The sequence below is a fragment of the Tenrec ecaudatus genome, chromosome 1 (assembly GCF_050624435.1).
Source record: "Tenrec ecaudatus isolate mTenEca1 chromosome 1, mTenEca1.hap1, whole genome shotgun sequence".
NCBI classification, from domain to species: Eukaryota; Metazoa; Chordata; class Mammalia; order Afrosoricida; family Tenrecidae; genus Tenrec; species Tenrec ecaudatus.
The window spans coordinates 39,760,436-39,788,393 of record NC_134530.1 but is presented as its reverse complement, the minus strand read 5'-3'; the positions used below and the strand labels follow the sequence as shown (position 1 = coordinate 39,788,393).

The 27,958-nt window shown below is 59.1% G+C and overlaps 1 protein-coding gene across 1 annotated transcript; it reads left to right on the top strand.

Annotated features, from left to right (window-relative positions):
- Positions 1 to 492: 492 nt before the first annotated feature.
- On the top strand, positions 493 to 27,958 carry EPHA2 (EPH receptor A2). Its single transcript, XM_075550961.1, has 17 exons — positions 493 to 693; positions 5,122 to 5,189; positions 6,992 to 7,661; positions 15,450 to 15,605; positions 15,837 to 16,169; positions 17,367 to 17,482; positions 17,773 to 17,926; positions 18,385 to 18,484; positions 18,916 to 18,971; positions 19,234 to 19,359; positions 19,467 to 19,652; positions 20,481 to 20,542; positions 20,687 to 20,896; positions 21,054 to 21,203; positions 21,802 to 21,995; positions 22,471 to 22,626; positions 27,015 to 27,958. The coding sequence occupies exons 1-17, from the start codon at positions 603 to 605 to the stop codon at positions 27,118 to 27,120; spliced, it is 2,934 nt and encodes a 977-aa protein (XP_075407076.1). The 5' UTR covers positions 493 to 602; the 3' UTR covers positions 27,121 to 27,958.

Sequence of the window (27,958 nt, the reverse complement as noted above, 5' to 3'; positions counted from 1 at the left end):
CCATAAAGAGGTACAGCCCCGGAAACCCACAGGAGCAATTCTCCCCTGCCCTATGGAGTCGCTAGGAGTCAGAATCCACTCGAAGGCGACGAGTTTGAATTTTGGTCTTCCCAGACAGACCTGCGGAGGCAGCGGCTTCTTAGACTTTAGGGTTGCGTTGAAACCAATCACCAGATTGCAAGAAGGCAAGTGTGGGGACGGCTCATGGCAAAGTATCCCCACGTCAGGGACTCCAGGCTCAGAGATCCTTGGGGACAAGCTCATGAGGACGCTGTCACTTGGAAGGGCTCGAAGGTGCAAAGGCGTGGGGGAGCCGGTGAGTCCAGAGGGGCACCAAGTCCTTGTAACCCCAGGGGGATTTCCCCGCCCTCCTTTCGCTACGCAAGTCCGGCCCCTTTAAAGACATTCCTGAAGGCGTGGCTTCGGTGACGTCGGCGCGGGGCATGAATGAACAGGAGCCGGTTCTCACCCAACTTCCATAAAGCACTTGGGGCAGGAGGGGCTAAGTTGCGCGCCGCAGCTGGAGGGAGCGGGTGGTGGAGGGTCGGCTGCGGGCGTGCGGGAGCCGGCTGCGGAGGATCGACCGGGAAAGCGAACGCGCCATGGGGCTTCGGGCGGCCCGCTCCTGCCTCGCCCTGCTGTGGGGCTGCGCGCTGGCCGTGTGCGCGGCCGCGGCGGCGCAGGGCAAGGAAGGTGAGTATGTGCCGCGCGGGGAGGACCCGCCGGGACCCCCGACTCCGCGCCCACCCGGCCGCCCGCCACGCGCGCGACTTTGGAAAGCGATCTGACGCCGCCCGTTCCCCGCGCGGGTGCGACCTGGAGGAACCTGGTGCCCCTTGCGGGTTGTAGAGGCGCCGCAGGCTCGGGTTGCGCCGGAGCGCGCGGGGTACGGGGCCGCGGGCGAGGGGACAAGGCGCGGGCCATGCGGTGGCGGTCCGGGCCACGGCCTTGGGAACGCGTCCTGGGCTGGGGCGCGCGGTCCCTGGTCTGGTGGCCGCGGAGGGCTTTCTGTGAGGGCTCAGCGTTTGCAGACCCAAGTTCACTAACCCGATTGTCCAGTTTTCGGGGAAGCCACTTCTGTGGCGGCGCCTCCGGTTTGGCAAGGGGCTCTGGGGCAGGCAGGGAGCCCCCTGCGGGAGCCTCTACTCTCGCAGATTTCCTCCGCGCTCCTTTGCTGCCAGTCCCCGCGAGGGGGCACGGGGCGAGGTTCGGGCTCGCCCTGCCCACGCGCGCACCAGTCCCTGCCTCCCAGCCCACTGGCCCAGCTTTGGGGGCTCTGCTTGGGGCCTCGCAGGACAGGAAGTCCCAAAGCCAAGCATTTCGAGCAAGGGGTGACTCAGAACGAGGAAATGAAGCAGGTGGGGGCGCGGCTCCCGAGGTGTGGAGCCGTCACCTCAGGGCCACCGAGGGAGCCCGGGCTCCCAGGGTGGGGGAGCTGAATCACCCACCCCCGCCCCAGCACTCCCAGAGCCGTGCTAGACGAGGGGCGGCTGACTTTGCCCTGGGTAGGGCAGGCGTGGGCACGAGGGTGTTGTCCTTCAGTTGGGGTCGCGGAAAGGCCGGAGCCCTTGCGCTTGGCCGTAGCCCTTCCTGTCCACCGGCTAGGTTCCAACTGTGGGAACCAGTTTTACCGCCACCCTGGCGAGGGAGGTGAGCGCAGCTCCTGCAGGGGCCGCGCTGAGGCAGCTCTGGGCAGGTGGAGGCGCCCTGGAGCCCGAACCGTTTCAGTGGGGAGGGAGAAGGCCAGAGCTGGAGTCACTTGTGTGTGGAGTGGCGTTGGGGGTGGTATCCCACCCCCGTTCCAGCAGCAGACTTGGCCGCTAGTCTCCACCAGGAAGCAGGAACCCTTGTCTTCCCCCCTCCTTGGGGGGCGTGCGGTTGGAGGGAAGAGAGACAGCTGGAAGAACACAGGCTGCCCTTGGGGGGCAGGGGGATTAGGAGGACTGACCGGACTCAAGGGTTACTTTGATGCTGGTCGGCTCTGCCTGGACACTGGAGCCACCTTGTTCCCTGCACCCTACATAGCTGTCTCCCAGCCAGTGTGATTAGCCTTGTCCCCGCTGTGGGATGAGGGAGGACTGGAGGTGGAGGTGGGAGGTGGGGTTGCCCAAGGGAAGACAAACAAGACCCTATAAACGGCCCCCTAGGGAGATGTGCCTGTGGCAGGGGGGTTGGTGGCCCAGATGACCATTGCTAGTTTCTTAGGCTTTCTGGGATTTAGGCTGGAGAGGGAGGGTCAGTCTGGCTGGGGGTGGAGGGGCCGGGCATTCCCACTCCTTAACCTGAGCTGCTGCCAACTTCTTTGTGCCCCCAGTTTCCAATGGTTAGAGGAGGTGGAGCCAGGAGGGACCTCAGAGACCACATCATCTGCTCACCATTTGCAAATGGGGGAAACTGAGGGAGGTCTGTTCAGTGCAGTGAGGGGAGGCAGGGCCCAGCCCACTACACTGGGAGCAGAATGGAGCATCTGGCTGCTTGCATTGTGGTTTCGTGGTGGATTTTCCTGGGAAGGGAGGCCAGCCGGGCAGGGGTCCAGGTGGGGGTCTGGGCAGCTTCCAGGGCTTTCTGACCTGAGGCGGCTGATGGCAAGAGGGCTGGAGAGTGCCTGGGAGGCCTGGAAAGTTCTAAGCCTCTTGGAACTACAAGAGCCCAGAGTGCCCCCCACCCCACCACCCTTTTCATTTTTTTCCCCCAGGCACCCCTGCCTCCCCCTCCCTTTTCTTTAGGCATAAGTTAAGTCTTGGTTGGAAGGGACCAGGGGAGCAAGGAAGTGACAATAGGGAGAGCGAGGGTGGGACTGCTACTTTTGAATAAAAGGCTGTGGAGCTTATAGACCCCTGAGGACATAGATCCCTGAGGATGGTATTAAGGGGGCAATATGCCAACAGAAGGCAATGAGGAGAGTTGGTTTCTTGCCCCCCTTTGGGGTCAGGGTTCACCGGTAAGCCTTCCGAAGCCCTTTTGGGGTTCCTGAGGGGCACCAGGCCCCTCTGTCCAGGGAGAAGTCAGCCTTTGGCAGAGCTCAGGGGAAGGGCTGTACCCGCGTCTGGGTGGAGGGACCCAGGGCTGGGCTCCTGTTCCTGGTGGTTGGTTCTCGGGAATTTCCCAGGGAGGGGGCTTTATCTGGAAGCCCCTGGGGAGGCAGCAGGCTGCTCCTGTGTGAAGACCTCTTTTCTTCTCTGATGAAGCCCTGTGGCACTTCCAGAGGACTGACAGGGGACGGACCCTTGGGAGGCATGGTGGGGACCTACAGTACCAGGTTAACCTTACTTCGGGGAGCAAGGGCCTCTCCACCAGCTGGTGTGTGTGTGTGTGTGTGTGCGCGCGCGCATGTGCATGCATGCGTGTGTGTGTGTACATAGCACTCACCACCTTCCTACTCACACTACCCGAGTCAGGTACCCTCAGATTTCTTCCTGTGCAGCCGGAACATTCCATCTGCTAGTGGGGTGGTGAGTTGTTCAAACCTGGGCCTTGGGCATGTCTGAACAAATCCCTGCCCTCCAGCCCTCCAGAACCCCCCACCCCACCAGCCTCTGCCTGGGGCCTGTGCCACATCGGATATCCTCTTCCTTGGCAGCGCAGCCGGGTCCCTTCCTAGAGAGATTGGGCTCTGGGACAGCAGTGGAGTTGACCGGGAAGCAGCGCCTCAGCTCAGACCTAGAGGCCTTCTGAGAAGGGCCAGAAGGCAGGCTAACCTTGGGAGGGAGCGTCCCTCGAGCCCTCCACCCACTCCCCTCCTGCCGGCTCAGGTCCACCTGGGGTCCAGCTTGGCCGAATACCACCATCTGAGCCACTCTTCCAGGGCCTGGGCCGGAGGAATGCGGCTTCTGGACGCGGCCTTCCGTGTGCCCCGGGTCCAAAGGAATTCATTACTCACCCTACTCTCTTCACTTTAGAACTTTCCTCCCTGCAGTAGGGGGCCTTGCATGGGTTCTGCGCCTCATTTTCCTCAATCTCATTGCCATTCTGGGCATGGGGGTGGTACCTTTTGGCAGCTACTTGGACTTCATGTGGAAACAGTCGAAGTGCAGAACCTAGGGTTTTGGGTCTTGGCAGCAGCTCCAAGCCTGGCAGGGGGCCAGGTGGACAATGTGAGGTGCCCAAGGGCTGGGCCAGGTGAGGGGAAACCCCCAGCACAATGCTTTCCACCCCGATGTCCCCTCCCCTGGGCTCCAGAGGACCTTTCTGGAGTAAGTAGGCTTCTGGTACCTGGTCCCTCTGCTCCTGGAAAGCCCCCTACTGAGGTTTCCATCCCAGGCACCCTCTCCCCGCCCCGCCCCCCATACCCCTGGAAGGGTAAAGAAGGCTTAGGATGTGAAGGGGCAGAAGTTGAGCGAGTCACTCTTCCAGGGAGGGACCTCTCCAGCTGTGTGTATCTTTGGGCCCCTCCTTGGGGCCCTACGGTTCAGTGCTTTATCCTGCCTGCTCTACAGCTTTTGAGAAGAGCAGATCGGGTTCCAGACCCACTCCCCCCACACCCATGCCTCCTCCCAGCCCCGGAGCTGTTCCCACCTGTTCAGAGCTCTCTCTTCCTGAAGTGCTGCGGCCATGTGTGTACTTACATGTGCATTTGTGTGCTCCAGGCCTGAGTGGGCCTGGCTGTTTCAGGTGGGGGAGAAGGGCACAGTGAGAGCGGGCCACTGTCCCAGCCCCCCGGCACCCATGTGTAGAGTGCCACCAAGGGCCTTGGTCAAGGAAGCAGACAGGGCCCGCCAGGTGTCACTTAATACCCCTGCTTACCCTAGCTCTCTGCCCAGCTGCTGGCCCCCCGCTGGGCTGAGCTGCAGACTCTGCTCTGCTCAGCTGGGGACTGACAGAGGGGGCCCGCAGGGCTAGTGCTCCGAGCTAGATGGTGGGCCTCGTTCATGCTGCAGCCTGCTGTCTGGCTCCAGCTCGTCTTGTTCTTTCTCTGGGCCTCCGCTTCCCAGTTTGGCAAGGGGTGGGGTTCTTGCATGTGGTGACCCTAGTATGTCACGGGGTCTCTTTCTGAGGACTGAGCTGAGGGGGCCAGCAGGGCCTCATGGGATTCCTGTGGCGGCAGGGTGTGTGCGTTTTCTTTTCCACCATGGTCTGACCCCCAAGCTCACCACCCAGTCTTCTCTCCCATCTCTTTTCCAGTTGTACTGTTGGATTTCGCTGAAGCCAAAGGCGAGCTCGGCTGGCTCACACAGCCATACGGCAAAGGGGTAAGCCTTCAGGGTGGGTGGGGGTGGGAAGGGGGGTCTCTGGTCCCTGTATAGATATGGAACATGAGGGACAGTGAGAGGACGGGGCCTGGCTTTAATCAAAGAGCTCAACCAGAGATCAAGCTGGGGGTTCTTCCTGCACAAGGCCTCTGAGTCAGCCCTTGGTGGGGTTTCGGAAATAGGGGAGAGAGCTGGGGTGGGAGTGGGCGGAAGGAGCTGGGGAGATGGCTCCAGGCTCTACCCTCTCAGTGCTGATGGCTGAAGGACTCCTTCCTGGCTCCTGCCCTTCCCTTCTTGGGAGAGAAGGGGTTAAAGGCTCCCCAAGCCTTGGAGGTCCTGGTCCAGGAGGTGAAGGGTGATGGAGAGACAGAGAACAGAGGCTTTCAGCTCCCCCCACCCGGGACACTGGATCAGGTTCCTTCCTGCCAGGCCCTCTCCCTGTACACTGCCCTCAGCTGTTACTTCCCCTTCCTGCTTGGGCTGAGTTGTTTTGCCTGGTTCCCACCCAAGCTTCCTCGAGCCTGTCCTGCCTCATGTTGGTGGTGAGGGCAGCCGGAGACCAGGCCTGGCAGGCCAGAGGTTGAGGTTCTTTCCCGATGCCATATGACTCATGTGTGGCCTTGGAGAGCTACTGCTCTTGACTGGGACTCAGTATCTTTATCTGTACAATGGGTCCTTGCTGAGTTTGTTCTGAGACCCGAGCTCAAGGGGAAGGATGGCTACTTGGAACACTTCCCACTGCTGGCCAGGTGCCTGTGAGTGCTATGCCTGTCCCCTGGCCCTCTCAAGTCCGAGGGACCAGGCTGGACTAGAGGAGGTCCGCAACTCTGAGCAAGGGTCCAGAGTCCTGGAACATCCAGCTAGGAGGGGAACACAGACCACCTACTCTAGCCAATCATTATATACACAGCACACCTCAGGCCTCATTTATTAGCCCCTCTGGTCTCATTCATTCATTCTCTCCTTCATTCAACAACGCTTTTCTGGGCACCTGCTCTGTGTCAGGTAGCGAGAGACATGAGCTAGCTGCAATTCTTGCCCCAAGGAGTTCAGAGCCTAGTGTAGGAGCCAGACTAGGCATCACCAGGCAGGTGCCAAGTGCTGTGAAGGGGAGAGAGGAGACTATGGGAGCCAGAAAGCCTCATGGGGCCCAGCCTTAGCCCAACCCAGGATGGCTTCCTGGAGGAGGAAGCTGAGTTGGGTTCTGAGCTCAGCGCTGTAAGGCTTTGTTCCAAAGCCCCAAAATGGAAGTGGTGGAGGATCCTCTATGATTGTGCCTCAACTTCTCCCCCTGCTTTGGATGCACACCTGTGCACATACACTGCCACACAGAGCGACTAATGATGATGACAGTAATAATTTAGAAGCTGCCCTATCTGTTACCTTGTGCCAGGCATCATGCTCAGCAGTTTGTAGCTCATATGTCATTCGTCCTTGTAGAAATTCTCTGAAGTAGGGCATCATTGTCCAGATGGTGGTGGGCGGTGCGGGGGGGGGCGGCATGGAGGCTCAGAAAGTGCCAGTGATCTGCCCAAGGTCCCAGGGCAGTAGGAGTGGCTCAGACTCGGCCCGGGCTCACGTTGTAGTGCAGAGGTTCAGTACCCCGAGATTGGAGGCAGATCTCAGCTTAGTTACAACTGGCTGTGCTTGGGTGACTTGAAGCACCTCTCTGGGTCTCAGTTTTCTTCCTGGTAAAATGGGAACAGTCAGAGCTGTACAGCATGTTCCTGGCACCCAGCTCTGCCCCTGTGCCTCAGTTTCCCTGCATGCCTGCTCACCCTGACCCATTGTCCCTTGTGCAGTGGGACCTGATGCAGAGCATCATGAACGACGTGCCCATTTACATGTACTCAGTGTGCAATGTGGTGGCCAGCGACCAGGACAACTGGCTTCGCACCAACTGGGTGTACCGTGGCGAGGCCGAACGCATTTTCATCGAACTCAAGTTCACCGTCCGAGACTGCAACAGCTTCCCTGGTGGTGCCAGCTCCTGCAAGGAGACCTTTAACCTCTACTACGCAGAGTCCGACGTGGACTACGGCACCAACTTCCAGAAGCGCCAGTTCACCAAGATCGACACCATCGCGCCTGACGAGATCACCGTTACCAGCGACTTCGAGGCTCGCCATGTCAAGCTGAACGTGGAGGTGCGCACCGTGGGGCCGCTCAGCCGCAAGGGCTTCTACCTGGCCTTCCAGGACATCGGCGCCTGCGTGGCACTGCTCTCTGTCCGCGTCTACTACAAGAAGTGCCCTGAGCTGCTGCAGGGCCTGGCCCACTTCCCTGAGACCATCGCTGGCTCGGACTCACCCTCCCTGGCTACCGTAGCTGGGGCCTGTGTAAGCCACGCCGTGGTGCCCCCTGGCAGCGAGGCGCCCCGCATGCACTGTACGGTGGATGGTGAATGGCTGGTGCCCATCGGGCAGTGCCTGTGCGAGGCCGGCTATGAGAAGGTGGAGGATGCCTGCCAGGGTGAGTGGTGGTACTGGGTGACAGGAAAGGGAGGGACCAGGGCCGCTGGATGAGGGTGCGTTCCCAGGTCTGCCCCAGGGCTGGTGTGGGGCCTGAGCACCATCATCTCTGACATGCAGTGGTGCTGGGCGCAAGTCATGGGGCCTTCCAGGATCCTAGTTCCCTCATTTCCACCTGTGCGAAGTCCCTGAGGACCAGTGAGCTGATGGTGATGGTTAGAGCATGGACATTGGGACAAGAATTCCGTTGCTGCTTCTCAGCTGATCCTGACTCATGGTGGCCTCTCTTGGGCCTGATGGTGCTGCTCCCTAGGGTTTGGGCTATGACCTTTCGGAAGCAGGCCACCAGACTTGCTTTCCTAGGTGCCCCTGGGATGGGTTTGAACCACCAACCTTTGAGCTAGTAAGTAGTCAAGTGCCTAACCGTTTGTGCCACCCAGGAACTCCTTCAGACAACAAGGCCTGGGTTCAAATACCCGCTCTCCACTTGGCTGGCTTCCTTTGCTCGTGTCTCTGAGCCTGGGTTTTCTCAGCTGTGAAAGGAGATGACGAGTGTCTCTCGGCTTTGTTTGGATAAACCAATGACTTGATATTGTAAAGCACACAGGTTAGTACTGACACACAGATGCTTTACAAGTGAGGCTATCGCTTTTGATTCCTCCCACTGATCTGTCTTGAGGACCTGCCACCAGCCAGCAGAGTGGGCATGTGATGTCATCACAGGACTGAGGTCTGTCTCCGGGGACAACACTGCGTGAGCTCAGACAAGCCACTTAACTTTCAGGGCGTCTCGCTCCCCTTCTGTGCATGGAGGTGATTCATCCAGACACGTTAGTGTCACCTGGGGAGGTTTTGGGGGGGGGGGGAAAGAAAAGCCCCTATCAGGCCAGTTAAGCCCGGCTCTGGGCCTGGGTGCACCCACATTGTCTGTCCTCGGGCCACATTGGCCCGGGCCTGTGACAGCGGAAATCCTTACAACAACGGGGCATTTTCAATGGGTGGCTTTCGCTGGAACTGGCTGTGGGACAGGGCATTTGTGGTGTGTATGCCAACCTTTGGAAGGCCAGCCCATCCCCTCTCTCTGGGAGCTTCTTTGCCAAGATAAGCGGACGATTGAGAAATGAGGAATCTGTTCCCTGCATTTGCACACCCGGGCTGGGTGACCTTGGGCAAACCGTCTCTGACCTCTGGTCTCTGGGCAGTAAAATGAGAAAGTTCCACATGCCAGCCAGCCAGCTCTACGCTTGTTTTCAGCCCTGGACCTTCGCTGAGGGGACTGATGGTGGGAGGAGCCTGGAGCCCTTTCTCATGAGCCCTCTTGCCTCTGAGCACAAAACCTCAGAGCCCTGCTTCACATGAAAGTCCCCTGAAAGAGAGCCTCTCTGGCCATAACCCTGTGGAGACACTGTCCACTCCCAGTCCTTCCTGACACCCCCTGTCCCCTACTGAGCCAGCCCCCCTCTCTATAGCCGGTCCTGCCTCAAAAGCACACTCCCCAGTCTCAGACAATGACAGCAGGGTGGGGTGGGGGTGGGGGTGGGCACGAGGCAGCCCAGTGAGGTGAGCAGGCCCCTCCCACATGACATCCTCACAAAAGAATGCGGGGGTGGGGGTGAGGGGCAGCTGAAAACTTTCCACAGGCGATTCAGGGCCTGCTGAGATAAGTGGACGGTTGGGGTTGAGGGGGGTCCCAGAAAGGGTGGGGGACAGCCTTCCCTCCTCCTCCTCCTCCAGAGGTGGCGGGTCAGGGATCTGGCAGGCTTTGTTTGAGAGAGCTGAGAAGGCCTGGTGCAGGGAGGATGCAGCCCAGTGGAGGACTGGCTCCCAAGAGTGAACGAGCACTTGAACTTCGCTCATGGGATCTGCCTGCCTGACCACCAGCCACCTGCTCCCCTAATGTTCCTCTTTGGGACCCCTGCCCCTCCCCAGGGTCTCATCTGTGTGACCTGGGGAGCCTCTGTGTGAGTGAGATTTGGGGAACGCTTGCCCTGGCCATACTTTGCTTCTAGACTTTTCTCAGAAGCACCCCCCGCCCCCAGGATAGAGGAAATAGACAGTCCCCAGCATAGACCTGACCGGCTTCTCGGGTGCTCGTGGGGAGCCCTGACCTCTTGTCTAGGAGCCAAGATCTTTTGTGAATCCCAGGTGAGGAAACCGTGGCTCAGAGAGGTGAAGGGCTGGCTGGAGTCACCCGCCGAAGATGTGGCTGAATCAGGATTTGAATTCAGGTTGTGCAGTGGTGCCTGGGACGGAGGAGGGGTTGGGAAGCGAGGCAGGAAGTGACCAGTTCCTTTGGAATCCCTGACTCAGCGACTGGCCCCAGGATGCTTGGCCCTGGGTTGGCCTCTGGGCAGCCCGGGATAGCAGGTCCTGGCACAGGGCACTGGGAGACCATTGCTGAGTGTATCCAGGAAGCGGTGGTTGAGGAGGTAGAGGGCTGGCCCTCCCTGCGGCCACAGACCCAGCTTCTCCCTCCAGGCTTCGTGTTAAGGACAAAACGGAATCCAGAAAGGTCACCCAGCACCTTGTCTGGGCTATTCCCAAAGTCCATTTCCCCTCAGGTGTTTTCTTCCCCAGGAAGCCGGAGCTCAGGAAAGAGTTAAGTAGGCAGCGGAAGGGAAGGGAAGCACCTCCCAGGTGCCGTGTGCGGACAGGTGGGCAGGCTGCCCGGGAGCTCTCTGAGAGCTATGTCAGGAATGAGCCGGCTTCCCTCCAGTGCCTCCCCCTCCGCCTGCCTCAGGGACAGTGGAGTCACACAGGCTGACCATCTCCCCTGGGGCGGCTTTGTCTCCCTGTCTCCGCTTCCTGTGCTGGCATCAGCAGTGGAGCTGGTGGGGCCCTGGCTGGCGCCTCAGCCCACAGGGACCGCCGGCCAGGTGAGCAGGTGGCCAGCGGTCCCGGCCAGAAGCTCAGCCAGCAGCTGGGAGGCCAGAGCTGGAGGAGGGGCTGTGGGCCCAGGAATTCCCTCCTTGTAGAATCCTGCTTCTTCCCTAGGCCCAGCGCCCTGGGATGTCCCCTCTGCTGGGTGTCCCGGGTCATAGGGACACCCTGTCTGTCGCAGGCACCTGGCGAGACAATTCTACACAAGGCTTCTCTTGGGCTTCACAGATAGCCCAGAGACTGAAGCCTTTTTAACCCCCACTTTACAGAGGGGGACACTGAAGCTCAGAGTGCAGAAATGGTGACCAGTGACTGAAAGAGCTGGCGTCTGGCACCAGAAAGGCAGTACGTTGTCCTCAGTTACCCCTGGTGTGTGTCCTTCCACCTACAAACTGCGTGACCTTGTGGATGTGACCCTGACATTCTGAGGTAGCTCAATCTGAGCTCCCATGTGTGTTGGGCTGGGGCCCCAGTGCTGGGGTCCTGAGGTGAGTCTTCCCTTAGTGCAGGAACTGCTCTGGCTAGGGTGGCCTTTAGGCAAGGTGTCCTTGGTCCGTGGCAGGGATGTTGGCAGGGACGCAGCTTCAGTGGGCTGTGGCTGATCCCCCCATTCTCTTGTGTAGACTTTTCTTCTGGCCCAGCAGAGGTGGAGCTGTGGGAGGGTAGCCCCCTGGGTGACCTATGTGATGCCCACCCAGTCTCAACTCCCAACTGGGCAAAGCCAGGTGCTGGCAGCCCTGCCGGCGGGCATGGGGCCCTCCCTCCTCCGGAGGTAAGTGGGTCCCCAGAACGGAAGGAAGGAGGCAGGGAAAGCAAACAGGAGATAAAAGGCGGGTGGTAGGGAGAGGGCGGGAGCCGGGGAACAGTGCTTATCTCAGCTAGTGGAAGAATGTGCGGCCAATCACTCCCTGGGGTGTGTGGAAAGGAACAGGGGACTGCAGCCGCCGCTGCCGGCCCAGTCAGTGGCCGAGGTCCCTACTCCCCCAGAAGCTACCAGTACCTGACTTAGCAGCCCCCCTCATTGTTGTGTGATACGTGTAACTTGCAGGCCCCTGCTCCTTGTGGCCTGTTAGGTGGGACAAAGTCCGGCTGGGGTGGCTTGGGGAGGTGACTGGCCTCTGGTTAATTGCCACTGTGACCTCTTGACCTCATGACCTTGCCACCACCAACCGGGAAGGTGGCTGGGTCTGGGAGGAGGGGCTCAACCAGGGGCTGGCCTTGCAACACACCCGAAGGCGTCTGTCCCTGAGTCACCCCACGCTGCCACCTTAAGGACGGGCAACTGAACTGGAAAAACCAGGGTGCAGCCCTGGGTGCAGCCAGTGTCCCAGTTCCCTCACTCGGAGTGGCCCGGACCTGCCAGGCGACACCGGGGCCAGGGAAATCTCCCAAGGGTGTCAAAGCCAGGGCGGCCTGCCAGGCAGGTGGCGTCCCCCAGACACGGACGGACAGAATGCTTGCTCTGTGGCCTTGGGTCCTCTTTCCATATGCAGGTTCGTCCCTCATGCATTCCTTCCACAAACATTAGCTGGCACCTCCTGTATAGCACTGCCTGGGCTGGACCCTCTCGGGATCCCAAGGGGTTGGACTCGTCCCTGCTTCCCCACGGTCTCCTAGGGAAGCCCCACATGGACAGAAACCCTGCACAGCACTAAGCGAGCTTCCCTGTAGCCTAACCCTGTGGATGGGTCTCACCACCGTCTCCCTAGCACCCAGAATTGGGCCAAGCATGTAGGCAGTGCTCAGTCTCTATTTGTAAACACAGATTGAGTAATAGATGCCCTAGGAAACATTGAGGGGATGCGGGGGTGGAGGGGGCAGACCTCAGAAGCCAGACAAGAGAGACCCCTGCCATGGGACCAGCCGTGTGCTTTCGCTGGAGGAGGGGCTGCACATTCTCGTCAGGCAAGCACATGCCCGGTGGATGCTGCCTCGCCACTGTATTATCTGGGACATCCGTAGCGGAAATCTCTCCAAATTCCCTCTTTCCTGCCGGCAGCAGGCGGGCCGCCACTCCCCCCCCCCCCCTGGACTCTGGGGCCAAAGAATGGAACCTGCCTCTTCCCCCACTTCCTGCTCTTGGCTGGCACAGGGTGGGGGCTTGGGAGAGACAGGTCGTAGGGAGTGGGAGTGAGGGGTAGATGGGGCTCTCTGTGCAATGAGCCCAAGCCTGCTGGGGAAGGTGTGAGAAGCCCCAGGGGCCGCACCAGCTGCCCCAGACAGGGCGCTGGAACTCTGGGAGGTGTGGACCACCTGTAGGCGGCATTCGCCCAGGATGCAGACAGGCCCTGGATAGATAAGTCAGGGCACCTGGGAGAACTGAGCTCCCAGGGTAAACACAGCTTGGCTTTCCCGGGTCTCATTTTTCTTGACGATTTGAGGAAGGAGAGAGCTATTTCTGTGCTGTAACAACTCTGTAGAGGAATGCAAAGGACACATGAGTTTCTTTGAGACATTAGGGAGCTCAAAGGTGTTTGGAGTTTGAAGGAGCGGGTGCTGTCTGTCGTTCCCGTGCCCCCCTCCTCCCAGCTCTCTTCTCCCTGAGGACACATGTCCTTTGTGTTGGGGGGATTGGGGGAGTAGGGAGGGAGGCACACACAGAGGCTCTGACGTTCATCCTGGGAACTCTGGGTATTAAAGGGTCGGGGTTTTCTCTTCACTCCCAATGGAGGTGTTCCTGGACAGAGGGATGCAGCTGAGTTGGTCCACTCTAAGACCTGGCCTTAAGTTTGGGTTTTATGTCGGTGTTGCCTGGAGACACTGGGCAGGTGGTTCTCCCTCTGAGGGCCAGATTTCCACCTCCTCAGTAAACTGGGATTGATAGTCTCTGGGTCTCTGGGTGGGGTGCGGGGCTGCGGTTTGTGCTTAGCTGGACGGAAGAAAGGCTTGGCGATCTGCTTCCGTGAAGGCCACAGTCAAGAACACATAGGCGCAGTTCTCTTAGGACCCGGGATCTCCTGAGTGCCAAACCAACAGGACGTAATGGCTAGCGATCACATCGCACGTCTGGCTGGCTCCTTCTTTGTGAGGATCAGATGGACCCGAAGGGCCTTGCCTAGAAGCTGCACACCGTGGGTGCTGGCCCTGTGGTCACTGCTGATCATTTGGACTCTGGTCTGGTGTCCTGCTGGGTGGCGCTGGCTCAGCCCCTCCTGTGGTGGGTGCCCCAGCCCTGTCATGATGTGCTGAAGTTTTGGTGGATCAGGGTGGAGGGGAGAAGAGCAGGTGGGGTGGGCTGAGGCAGGGTGAGGAAGGGACTGGGCTGTCTGGGGTGGTAGAGGGCAGGAGGTAGCCTGATTCTGAGCAGAGCCATTAAGAAGCAATCACCATCTAGGGCCTCCTGGGGCTGGATGTCCATCAGAGTCCTGTTCCCGATACTGAGTCCCCTTCCCACCATGCTCACTGGGTGTGGAGGGCCTTGGCCATGTCCATCTGACTGTGCCAGTATTTTCCAGTTCAAACTTTCACTGGCTCTCTGTCATCCCTTCGATAAAGTCCTGGGTCTTTGGCCTGGCATTCAGGGCCTTTCCAGATCTGGTGTCTGGAAGCCCCTTGGGCTGGTTGCCAGCCGCTTTCCTAGTTGTGCCCGCAAAGCTGCTCACGGTTTTTGTATTAGCTGTGCAGTTCCTAACTCCCTCTCCCAGTAATTCTGCTCTGCCGAACTCCTACCTTGCCTCTAAACCCCAGATGAAATGTCCCCTAATTCCCCCGACCCTGGTCTAAAGTCGTCGTCCCCTTCCACTTCCTTGGCCCCTTGCCTGTCCAGTTTCTGTAGACATTGCCCTGCTCCCAGAGTCTTTTTAGCCTGAGGCTGGGGGCAAAAGACTCAGTGAATGTTGGATCTTCTCTCTCACTGCCTCATGGAGGAACTCTGGTGGGCTGTCAGGTGAACAGTGGGTGGCCAACTGTAAAGATTCAAACCTACCAGCTGCTCCACAGGAGAAAGAGTTCACCTGCTCCCGTGAAGATTCACAACCTTGGAATCTGGAATTGACTTGATGGCAGTGGGTGGGGTTACAGCCTCATGCCTGGGTTTCCTCTCTGAGTTAGCTACAGGGGGTCACCCGACTCTGGCACTTAGTAAGTAACTCCCTAGCCCTGGTCAGTTCCACATAGGGGGCCCTGTATCTGGACAGCTTCCTGCCTGTGGAGCCAGGCAGGGCGTTGGTACAGGGGCAGGGCAGGGTGGTACGAGGAAGACACCTCTGGAGTCCGGTGCCTGAGCACCCAGCTGGCGGGGCCAGGATAGACCCTGCTCCCAGAGGCGGAAGAGCCTCTTCCTGGCTGTCCTTGTGAGAAACGGAAATGACTCGGCCCTGGAAACAGGTCCCAGAGAAAATGCTGGAGGGTTGGCCGTTCCCGTTTCCTGGACAACCAGCCCCGGAACAGGAAGGTGGTCAGGTGCTTGGTGGGAAATGAGTGAGCTGGCAGAAGAGCTGAGAGAGCACCTGTGGGCTGGTCTTCTGAGCTGGTGTGTTGGCTGCTCAGTCAGGGGTACTGGGAGTCAATCAGCAAACACCAGTGGGAGAGGAAGAGGGTGAAGTGACAGGACAGCCCTGGGCCCTGCCAGGCCAGGAGGTGGGACAGGCAGGGAGCATGCTGTGCCGGGAATGCACTGGGGCTCTTAGGAACTAGAGGGGCTGATGTGGCCCCAAATGCCAAACTCAATGACACAGCACTGCCGTTGGGGTCACTGGGAGTGGTGGGACCATTTGGCGCTCCAGGTGAGACCCTTCCTGAGTTTGTCCTATACTTTCTCCTCCCAGCCAGACATTCCTCAGTGAGAACAGCACCTGGGGCCTAGCAGCTTGTCTGGGGCCCCTGGATACATGGCTGGGGAACAGGTTCCTAGAGATAAAGATGGCTTAGCCTGATGTCCCTGTGTCCCTTCTGTCCCTGTGTCCACTAGCCTGCTCACCTGGATTCTTCAAGCCGGAGGCATCCGAGGGCCCCTGCCTAGAGTGCCCAGCACACACACTGCCCTCTCTGGAGGGTGCCACCTCCTGCCAGTGTGAGGAGGGCTACTTCCGGGCTCCGCAGGACGAGCTGGCCACACCCTGCACACGTGAGTTCTGAGAGCCAGGGAGGGGGCCAAGGAGGACTTGGGTGGAGGTTGACAGGTCACATGGTCAGTGAGTTAACTACAGGGGGTCACCCAACTCTGTCTACTTTAGTAACTCCCTAGTCCTGGACAGTCCTATACTGGGGGTGGTGGGGGGTGTCCCGTGACTGTACAGGGATGGGCTCCTGGTGCCCAGCTGGTCCTGGACCACACCCCAATGTCTGCCCTCTGCAGGCCCACCCTCCGCCCCATACTACCTCACAGCTGTGGGCATGGGCGCCAAAGTGGAGCTGCGCTGGAAGCCCCCCCAGGACAACGGCGGCCGTGCAGATGTGGTCTACACCGTCACCTGTGAGCAGTGCTGGCCCGAGTCGGGAGAGTGCGGGCCCTGCGAGGACAGCGTGCGCTACTCGGAGTCCCCACACATGCTGACCCACACTAGCCTGACGGTCAGTGACCTGGAGCCTCACATGAACTACACCTTTGCCATCGAGGCCCGTAATGGCGTCTCAGACCTGGTGGCCAGCCGCAGCTTCCGCACGGTCAGCGTCAGCATCAACCAGACGGGTAAGGGCAGCGGCTGCGACCTGGGGAGCCTGTTTGGGTGGGCAGCGCAGCTGAGTTCAAAGGGAGGCATGGAGGCTAATCCTGTACATACTGGTGTATGAGCCGAGTTTTCCAGTAGGTGCCTCGGCTTGTACTTGAACATACACGGCAGTGAGAGGCAGACTGTGGAGCCTGGTGAAGTTGCTGACTTTGCCACTATGGGTGCGGGGCCTTGAGCAAGTGACTTAGCTCCTCTGGGCCTTGATTACCTCACCTGGGGATGGGGATAACCACAGGGTTGCTGGCTTCCTCCTGCATTGCGTACACCGTGCCCGAGGTCTTAAAAGCCTGCAGTCAGCTGCCCAAGGCATGGCTGTCTCTATTTGGAGCAACACAGGACTAGACAGAGTTGGGATTAGGAGGAGGAAATCTAGTGTGTGTCCCCCATGCGACAGCTGCCCCTTTGCCAGGAGACCAGAAGAGCTAGACCGTGCCCGGCCGTACTGTCATTGAATGTTCTGATCATTTCGCTGATGGAAGAATTCTGACCAAAAGGGTGTGGCGGATGCCGAACAGAATTTCAAATATTCGCGGATTCTAGACTGTCTGGAACCACAGAGGCTGAACTCCAGAAGTGATTATCTTGCGATAGTCTTTAAACATTAAACCAAGACTATCCCCTGAAGCCCTTATAAAACCAAGTGGTAGTTTAACTTAACCAGCAATGAATGTCTGCCCGGAGCGTTGCGGTGGTTTAAGATCGATCTACGTGGAATCAAAGCCACTGGAAAGATGAGCCAGGAGCCTCCGGGGCAGCGAGTTTAGGCTGCGGGGGAGGAACAGCTCCGGGGGGGTGGACGGTTGCACAACTCGGAGAAGGAATCAGTGTGTGTCAAAGCGGCCGAATTGATCTGTGAACGCAGCAAAAACAGCTGCGGGGTGAAAGTCGTGATGATAGGGTTGTGGAAGAGTTGCTAAGTCCTCAGAGAGGATGAGCTAGGCTCAGGTCCGTTTCTTGTTCTTCGTTAGCACGCCTTTGGGAATCCTCACCAGGGACTCTGCCGGACCAGGCCCCGGGGAGGGGCTGGGGGACTGGAGCTGGCAGTGGGGGATCCCAGGTGGTGCTTGAGGGACCGTGGCTCACTGGGCAACATGCACACTTGCCTCCACCTTGAAGGTGGTTCCTCACGCCCCTCCCCCGCCCGCTGTTCTGTTCAGAACCCCCCAAAGTGAGACTGGAGGGCCGCAGCACCACCTCACTGACTGTCTCCTGGAGCATCCCCCCGCGCCAACAAAACCGTGTGTGGAAATACGAGGTCACCTACCGAAAGAAGGTGAGCGCGCTGAGGGCCTGGGCTTACCTCCGCTGGGCCTGGGAGCCGGGGTGGACAGGCTGGTCACTCGGATGCTCGTTGTACTGCACAGCTGGCTAGGGAAGCCACACGCCCCTTCTCGGCCAGCGCAGCAGAGAAGACGGTGTTCTGCGGGAGGCAGTGGAAGGGGGGAAGAGGGAGGCTTTGGGGACCAGACAGCTCATTTCCCTTTCTGAGCCGTGGGCTCCAGTTTGTTAGCAAGCTACTCGCCTTGATGGACTCAGCCGTGCCCTCCCTCTTTCGACCCACAGGGGGACTCCAACAGCTACAATGTGCGCAGCACAGAGGGCTTCTCCGTGATCCTGGACGACCTGGTTCCTGACACCACCTACCTGGTCCAGGTGCAGGCGTTGACGCAGGAGGGCCAGGGCGCCGGCAGCAGGATGCATGAGTTCCAGACGCTGTGTGAGTAGGGCTGGCCTGGGACGGAACTGACCATCCGTAACCCAATACTGCATCCTGGTACATTCCATGAATGCTGACGTGTTCGTGGTCAAGGAGGGACCGCGGTGAGGCCTAGGGGTTGGAAGGCCAAAGGACAGGGCCAAGGACGTGGGTGCTGAGGACAGCGTGAAGAGAAAAAAAGGATGTGTTCTGCCAACATGTTGACTCAAGTTCAAATCCCCATCGAGAGCCCCAAACTCCTGGGACCACTCACTGGAGAATCATAGAGAAGCCACTTCTTTGGGGGGCATCATTAGTCCCAGCGTGAAGTGGTACTCAGGACCCCTGCCCAGTAGAAGCCCAGCACAGAGCAGATACCTGGTGCCTTGGTCTGTAAAGTAGGCCTCAGCTGCAGCTGGGGTGGTGCCCTGGTTTGGGGTGTGGAGGTCCTCTGGTCATCACATGGTCTCCCCTGACAGCCACAGAAGGATCTGGCAACATGGCGATGATTGGCGGCGTGACCATCGGCCTTCTCTTGCTCCTCATACTGGCTGGAATCGGCTTCTTCATCCATCGCAGGTCTGTCAGCGTCTCGCTCCCCAAGGGCTTAGGGTGGGACACGGGTGGGACCTCAGTTTGCTCATCTGGAAAATGGGCTAGTTAGGATATGCTCCCTGCCTCCTAGCGAGGTGAGGACAGAATGAGCCGAAAAGGGCTTAGCACGGTGCCTGGCACCCAGCAGGGCCCCAGACATGGGGTGTCTGAGGGGTGTACCCACAATTCCTGTGGACACGCAGGCAGGAAGCCCTCGTTCCAGCTACGCACAGGGGCCTTTATGGGGTGAAGCCCCAAGGGGAGAGCTGAGAGCCTGTTCCCCTCCTTCCCACCTCCCACCCAGCCTTCCCCGGGTCCTCTGACGGGGAGGCTCTGACCACAGGGCCCAGGAGGCTTACCTGGCCACAGCGGGGCTCATTGAGTGCCTTGTGTGTCTCCCCATGTGGCCTTTCCAGGAGGAAGAGTCTACGAGCCCGCCATTCCTCTGAGGACGTGTATTTCTCCAAGTCAGGTGAGACGCGGCCCCATCCATGCCCAGGCTCCTACTGCCCTCTCGCCCCCAAGTTCTGTCTTGGTGTGGGAGCAGCAGGGGATTCCAGCATCCCAGGGGTGGGCCTGGAGCTGTCTCTGGCAACTCTAGGGACTGACGCTCACAGCCAGGTCTGAATCCCTGGAGGAGGTTGTGATGTTGCCCCTCCTTCCTTAGGGCATCCCCTCACAGTTGTCCCTCCCCACGCTAGCTACCTTTGACCCTGACCCTTTGCCCTCTCCAGAACAACTGAAACCCCTGAAGACATACGTGGACCCCCACACATACGAGGACCCCAACCAGGCTGTGCTCAAGTTCACCACCGAGATCCATCCCTCCTGTGTCTCACGGCAGAAAGTGATCGGAGCAGGTGAGGCCGACTTCCTCCACTGGGGCTGGAGGAAGCGGGGAGCAGGTATGCGGGTTAGAGGGCCCTGACACTGACTGGGGTGCCCTGCCCGCTGTGCCCCTCCACAGGAGAGTTTGGGGAGGTGTACAAGGGGACACTGAAGGCCTCGGGGAAGAAGGAGGTGCCTGTGGCCATTAAAACACTGAAGGCCGGCTACACGGAAAAGCAGCGCGTGGACTTTCTCAGCGAGGCCAGCATCATGGGCCAGTTCAGCCACCACAACATCATCCGCCTGGAGGGCGTCGTATCCAAGTGTGAGTACCCAGGGCATAGGGGCACTCACCTGGGCCATCTTCTCCACCTGTGCCTACCTTGCCACACACCTGTGCCTACCTCCCGCACATCTGTGCCTACCTTCTCACACACCTGTGCCTACCTCCGCACACACCTGTTCCTACCTCCCACACACCTGTGCCTACCTCCCCACACACCTGTTCCTACCTCCCACACACCTGTACCTATTCCACACACCTGTGCCTATCTCCCGACACACCTGTGCCTATCTTCACACACCTGGCCTACCTTCCACACACCCATGCCTACCTCCCCACACACCTGTGTTTCCTTCTTCCAACCTGCGCCTACCTCTCTACCTCCCCATATACCTGTACCCACCTCTCCCACACTTCTGCCTACATTTGTGCCTACCTCCTTTCACACCTGTTTCCACTTTTCCAAACGCTTGTGCCTGCCCCCTGCCCCTCCTAGATCCACCTCTTCATACACCTACAGCCTTTCCCTCACACCACATGCTTGCTTTCCCCACACCTGTGTTCGTCTTCCCACACACCTACGCACACACACCCCCCACTTGTTCCCACCTTTGCACACATTTTTGCTTTCTCCCCTCCACCCATATCTACCTACTGGCTCACATGTGCTCCTCCCTTCCCCACACCTATGTCCTCTTTCCCACCTGAATCCACTTCCCCACACTGGGCTCATCTCCCCACATGTACCTGTGTCCTCCTGTGTCCCCATTTTCTGGGCTCCTTTCTTCTGAGAGCTTGGCCTGTATCCGCCAACCTGCACCTTCCTCCCTACGACCTTGGCCGTGCCCTTACACTGTGTCCCCCCCACAGACAAGCCTATGATGATCATCACTGAGTACATGGAGAACGGGGCCCTCGACAAGTTTCTCCGGGTATGGATGGGGGCACTCGGGTAGGAGGTGGGACTGGGCCAGCCAGGGACTGGCCACTGGCACTGAGGGGCTGTGGCCTGGCAGGAGGAGGGGCTGGTCCGGGCAGGGACCGGCCAGGCATACTGAGGGGCTGTGTTCTGGCAGGAGAAGGATGGCGAGTTTTGCGTGCTTCAGCTGGTGAGCATGCTGCGGGGCATCGCGGCTGGCATGAAGTACCTGGCCAACATGAACTACGTGCACCGTGACCTGGCCGCCCGCAACATCCTTGTCAACAGCAACCTCGTCTGCAAGGTGTCAGACTTTGGCCTGTCCCGAGTGCTGGAGGACGACCCTGAGGCCACCTACACCACTAGTGTGAGTCGGGAGCTGGCGCTGCTGGCGGGGGCGTCGTGGGTTGGTGGACAGAGCTTATGGGACTCGGACGCCAGAGCACCTCTGAGAGCACAGGAGGGACCCTGAGGCGCTGACTGATCCAGAGGGGACAGTGGTGACCTGTCTGGGTCCTCTGCAGGGCGGCAAGATTCCAATCCGCTGGACAGCCCCAGAGGCTATCTCTTACCGCAAGTTTACCTCAGCCAGTGACGTGTGGAGTTACGGCATTGTCATGTGGGAGGTGATGACGTATGGCGAGCGGCCCTACTGGGAACTGTCCAACCACGAGGTAGGGTCCCTTCTGTCTGCAGGTCTCCATCTAGTCCAAGACCCATCATTCCTCCGCTCAGCTAGGGTTTACTGAGGGCTTGCTCTGTGCCAGGCTTTGTGCTGGGTTCCCTGTGCACATTCCTGCTCTCAGGAGAGCATGGGCTGGTGTGTCTGTTCCTGGATGTGCCTGGGTACACAGGGATGTGTGTTCATGTGTATGTGCTAATATGTCCATTCGTGTTCATGTTCCTCTGTGTGTGTGTGTGGGGGGGGGTGTGCCTGAAAGGCTTCCTAGAGGAGGTGCCGTCTCGCCTGAGAGCCAGGGCTGCGGCTCCAGGTGAAGGCGAGGAAGGGCACGTACTCATCTAGGCAGCTGCAGGTAGAAGTCTGGAGCCTAGAGGAGCTGGCTCAGGGCGCACTGGAGCCTGTCTCCCAGGGTCCCATGGGCTTAACTTCTCTTTCTCCTGGGAACTCTGGGAATGGCCTCTTTGTACAGCCTGAAAGTTGACTGCTGGGCGTCAGAAAGAGGGCTTTTCTATCTGTTTCTGGGGCCCTCAGAGGACCTGTACGGGTGCAGTCATGAGGCTGCCTCCTCCTGACCACCTCACCCCCTCCAGGTGATGAAGGCCATCAACGAGGGCTTCCGGCTCCCCACACCCATGGACTGCCCCTCCGCCATCTACCAGCTCATGATGCAGTGTTGGCAGCAGGAGCGTACCCGCCGGCCCAAGTTCGCCGACATCGTCAGCATCCTCGACAAGCTCATACGAGCTCCCGACTCCCTCAAGACGCTGGCTGACTTCGACCCCCGGTGAGCCCTATGCCCCGTGCCCAAGGCAGCCCCAGCTCCGCCACTGCAGGCTCCACTTGCGGATGGTGGCCGGCCAGGGAGAGAGCCAGAGGTCCCTTAGGCCAGAGCGAGGCAGCATCTGCGCAAGCACTGCGCCAGCCTCAGCATGCTCTAACTCAGCCAGACCACCTTGCACTTGTCCTCAGTGGGCAAATTAGGAAACTGAGGCACTGGATGGTTATGTATTTCTCCCGGCTGACAAGCGGCCAGGCTGGGTTGGACATCTGGGACCCCGAGACCCTGCTCTTCGAGTTTTGCCAGGCAATCATGCAGTCGGTGGAGGGGCGGCACTCGTGGGCGCAGTTGTCCTCACAAGTGTGTGCACTGTTTTCCCGAACCCGACCAGGGGACTGGAGGGACTGCAGGTCGGGGGACCCTAGTCCGGGCAGGCTGACCCGCAGCCCCCTCACTCCGGGGTGCCTGGCTCCTGTTGCAGGGTGTCCATCCGGCTGCCCAGCACCAGCGGCTCCGAGGGGGTGCCCTTCCGCACCGTAGCCGAGTGGCTTGAGTCCATCAAGATGCAGCAGTACACAGAGCACTTCATGGCGGCCGGCTACACGGCCATCGAGAAGGTGGTACAGATGACCAACGAGTGAGTCTCCCGGGCGGTGCCCAACACCCCTCCCACCCGCTTCTCTGTCCCAGCTCCTCCCTTTCCGCTTTTCCCATTCTCTCCTCGGTTGGCACTGGAGGCCCGGAGGAGGAGGGGGGAGGCCAGGCCTGCAGCTGACAGTTCTGGGTGCCCGCTTCCTCCCTGCGTCTTTTTCCAGCGCAGGAGACGAATGGTCAAGATGGTGATAACAGTCGCTGCTATTTGATGAGGGCAGATGGGGGTCCCTTGTGCCCTTTGAAACAGCCCTCAGAGTGATGGGTCCCCCGATGTCCCATGGGGAGGGGAGAACCGGGCAGAAAGACTGTGCTGACTTACACAGGGCCCCACAGCCACTAGGGCCAGAGGAAGACACCCCTGACTCATCATCATTGGGAAACTGAGGCACAGAGGGCTTACTGGCCTGCTGTGGGTAGCTGGGATTCTCCATCTGATTGAATTGCTGCCCTTGTTAGGTCCTGTGCACAGGCGCCATGATGATCTCTCCACTTGAGAGAACCGAGGTGGAAGGTGGGGTACAGTATGCCTGAGGTCACAGCTCTTTCGGGGCAGAGGAGAAACAGGCAGGTCCAAGACCTCGAGATGGCTTGCCCCACCCTCCCGGGTGACTCTCCCTACGTGTCTCTGCTCAGGCCTGTGCTCTGGCCTGGCCAGAAGCGCTGCCCACCCCCTGCTGGCCCTGGGCTTGGCCCTTTCTTTATCAGGTGTCCCCGGGGAGCACTTCTGCACAGCACCAGCACAGGGTCCTTCCCAGCAGGGCCTTGGCACAGGCACCTCCTCGTGTCCCAGCAGGGAGAGGGCGTTAGCCTCTTCGCCTTTTATGCCTCCAAAAATAGCAGTGAGTCCCAACAGACCAGCTTGTGTGGGGTCCAAGGTCATGGCAGGAATGGGTCCCCCCCAGGCACGAGGTTTTGGGAACCGCAAGGAGAGGCTGACCCCACTGAGTTCACAGTCCTGGGATTTGGACCAGGCACGAATATTCTCGGGGACCTCTGGAAACGGCTCAGGCCATGACCCCACCCCCAGGGACAGCCGAGGATGGGAATCACGCAGGGGACAGAGTGACCCAAGAAAAGACATGGGGGTGGGGTAAGGCACTGGCTCCCAGGAGCAGATTGAGTTCAGGTTCATAGCTGCCACTTCCTAGCACGTGACCTTGATCCTATCAGCTGCTCTCCTTGAGCCTGTGCTTTCTACCTGGGTGCAGTGCAGGTGGCACGCCTGGCCTCCAGCAGGGGCTTAGTCCAGGGTACTCTCCTCTCCTGCATGCCTGCTTTCTGCCCACCACCAGTGGGCAGATGTCAAGGTCCCTTGGACACCTCCTTTTCCCTGAAAGCCTGGAACAGTGCCTGTGACCCCTCCAGGGATTCCCACCAAGGACAGTGCCTCTTCTCTTCTGGGTGACCATGTGCAGGGCAAGGAGAAGTGCTTACAGGAAACACATGTTCTTGGAAGCTTCCCGAAATAGCCCGGGGTGCTCCTCGGCCAATTCCTTTCCCACGAGCGGGACAGGGCTATCTTGGATTGATGGAGGCTGTGTGTGTGCGTGTGTGTTTTATTTTGAAAAGGCCTGGATAAACGCAGGAAGTCATTCATGGCTCCCTCCTCCTCCACCAGCCCTGCGCTGCTCGGAGCCGGGGCCTGCCTTTGTCTCCGTTGCCTCCGACCCTTCCTGGGGAATCACTGGGGGCTGTTGACAGCCCCCGGCTGTGCGCACACAGGCCTCGGATCCCACTGGGAGGCTGAGATGGTCTCAGAGCCATTCAGCCCTTCTCCAGAGAGGCCCTTAATACGCCGTGGCTTGGCCTCCAATACTTCACTGCTGCTCCTTGGCCCATGGCTGCCATCTTGATCTTGGTCCGAGTGGTTTGGGGACACATGTGTCTCTAGCGGTTTTCTCAAAGAGCCAGTGCGCACGGAGGGGGTGGTGTCCCAGACCACAGGGCCTGAGCAGCAGCCTCTGGGTGTTGTGGGTTAACAGATAGTACGGCCTCCTCATGCCCCGGGCATGGACTGGCTCTGTGAATAAGCAGATGCAGGAGACTCCAGGGCTCATTATTTGCTCCCCCCTCCTCCTCTCGCCCAGGGCTGTGCACAGAGCAGGTAACCACCCGGTGCATGCGGCCTCCAGTGTCGCAGGGCCAGGGCTGGCATTGTGCCAGCTGAGGCAGCCTCCCTCCTGGGAGGGGAGTGGGCGGGGCTGGCCACCCTGGATTCCTGACAGGGAAACTGAGGCAGGGGCAGGAACACATTTGGGGCCGTCCGCGACCCTCATCGAAGTCCACGGCGCTGTTGATAGTCACGGAGTAAAGTAGTGAAAGGAAGGGGAGGCTTTGTGTTGAAAGGACAGCGGGGCCTGGGCTGGCTGCTCAGAGGCAGCTCCTCGAAGCTTCCCATTTGACACACAAAGAAACTGAGGTCCAAAGAGACTTCTGAATTGTTTGTTTGTTTTTAAGACAGACTTCTTGTCTGCCGTTCATGACAGAATAGAACGGCTGGAAGGCTTTTCTAGGTGAGCCTCTGTACTGTGGGAGAGCTGGGCAGAAGCCCCGGTGGGTTTGAGTTGCCAAGTTTCGGGTTCGAGGCTGGGTGATTCATCATGACGTCACCAGAGCTCTTGACTGAGTATTAACTCAGCTGGCCCGTGGCCTTCTAAATGGGCCTGGGAAGCAGCTGGCTTCTTTGGAAGTTGGGGTGGTGTCCAGGTGACAGATCTCAGCCCGTGGTCTCGGGGAGCTCGCAAAGCTAGTTCGTAAGTCATCTACCAGAGTCCTCTGAGGCCTGATGAGAGCGCAGGTGCTGTGCCACCTGCAGAAGCTCCGGTATTGCAGCGGGGCTGCTGACTGCATTAGCAAGCAGTTCAGTCCACCTTCCTCACGCCACGGCCCTTCATGCAGTTCCTCATATGGTGGTGATGCCCAACCATAACACTATTTTCGCGGCTACTTCATCACTGTCATTTTGCTCCTGTGATGAATCGAGCAACCCCTGTGAAAGGGTCGTTCGACCCCCAAAGGGGTCACGACCCACAGGTTGAGAACAGCTGCTAGCCGTGCTATGGGAGAATGAAGCTGTGTGCTCCTGTGGAGACCCCGCGGAACAGTTCTGCTGTTCCCTGTAGGTTGCTGTGAGTTGGCATCGACTCATCAGCAGTGAGTCTGGATGTTTCTTGGGCTCCACCTTCAGAAATTCACTCTCAGTCAGTCCCAAGGGGGGCTCCAAATCTCGCTGCCCACCCTTGTGGTCTTAGTGGTGGTCTGCCTTGAGACCTACAGGTATGGAGAAAACCTCCTTTTCAACTTCAGGTGATAGGTTTGGAAGTTCCCCCAACTGTCTGACCTCTGGTCATCCTGCTGCAGGAAGCTGGCCCTCCCAGAGGTCCCGGGGAGCTGACGCTCCCCTCGCACCTGGGGCTGCCCTTCCCTGCTCAGAGCTCCTCCTCCAGAGGCTCAGGAGCCTGTGGGAAAGTCCTGTCTCCGGAATTGCAAACAGGAGCTTGCACCATATAATTAGGCCCCGTTTACAGTTTACAGCCAAGAGATGTCCCATAAAAACCTGGGTGTTTTCATGGGTTGGGGCTGGTGGGTGAGGGCAGTGAAGCGAAAACTCCCAACACGAGCAATAAACAGGCCTGCTCCCGAGCTCAGGGGGCATAAGTGGTTTTACGAGGGGATGAGGGGTGCAGGAGGGGGAGCCCAGGCCCTATCTAGTCCTGGTGCTGCCTTCCTCTGCGGCCCCCAGCTCTGGAAGAGCTGCCCCCTCTAGCTGGGCACGGGTGTCCCATGGTACAGGTGAGGAATGTGATGACCGGAAGCTTCTTAGAGACCAGCAGAGCTTTGACGCTGATGGACCCCCAGCAAGTGTTTCCGGGCAGGAGGGAGGAGCTTGAGCAATAGCCCGGGTGGGTGTGGGGATGGGGGGCGGGTGGAAGCTGGCATGCAGGTACCTTGGGTGGCGGGAGGGAGAGGCTTCTTGAAGGGAGGGGCTTGTTTGATGGCAGCTGGTTTGATTTCCCAGCCCCTTGGCCCCGGACAAGTCACATCACCTCTGCACCTCTGTTTCTCAATCTGCAACATGGGAGTGAACGTATCGCTCAACTCACAGCTATTGAGGAGCTGTGATGGCAGAGCTGCTCAGAGCCCAGGGTCTATCATTTTCCTCTTGGTCCACGGTGGGCTTCTCAGTGGGCTGCTAAGTCGAACCCTCTGGGAGACCCCCGCCTAACTGGGCCTTTCTCACCACAGGCCCCCCCAAGCCTGCTCTCTGTCCCCCTTCTCTCTTTACTGATGCCTTCCTCCCACAGTCACGAGCCCCTTCTCCCTCCCCTTCCCCCCAGCTCTAGCCCTCATTCTTCTCTCCCCTGCTCTCAGAGACATCAAGAGGATTGGCGTGCGGCTGCCAGGCCACCAGAAGCGCATTGCCTATAGCCTGCTGGGGCTCAAGGACCAAGTGAACACAGTGGGCATCCCCATCTGAGCTCCCCAGGACCAGGACTGTGTGTCCCCCTCCGCCAAGAGTACTTGAAGCAGCAGTTGCAGCCTCCCTGCCAGTGTGGCACCGCGACACCAGAAAGCTTATTTATTTGTAGTTGCTCCTTACCGACGCCACCCTGAGGCCTTTGCTGGGGGCGGGGCCAGGGGGTGGGGGGCCTGAATCGAGGATTCGCTCAGGGATCCCATTGAAGGAAGCCAAGCACTTAGTGGGGACCACCGTGTTCCCAGAACCTCCTGGAGCAGAGCCTTTGGACCAAAACGAGGGACATTTCCATACTGACCTCCCCTCAGCCTTCTCCCCGGATTCAGGGAAGTGGGAGTCAGTCTTTGCCATGTGTGCGAACAGGGCACCTCCGTGTGCTCTATCAGAGGACAGACGGCGGGCTCTGCTGGGCGAGAAGATGCCAGAAGGTTCCCCGCTGCGCCCCCAGTGCCTTCTTTAGCCCCAGAGGGCCACTTGTCTTCCTGGGACCCCCGCAGGATGCTTGACTGTGTTGAGGTTTTTTAAATAGATATTTTGTACTTTATGGAGAGAATGTGTGTGTGGCGGGGCCCCTTCCACAGCGCGAGGCAGAGGACGGCCCTGTGTCGGACATTCCGGGCCTGGGGGGCTGGTGCTGGCAGGCCTCTCCTGCCCGCTCCCCGCCCCGCCCTCGCTCAGACCTCTTTGACGATATGATATTCACTACTCGTCAGTGTTAATGACTCTGTTTTGTTGGGTTTTTTTTTTCTCTTGAACCTTAATTTATTATTTTTTTATATTTATTGCTAGAAAATGACTTATTTCTGCTCTGGAATAAAGTTGCAGATGGTTCACATGA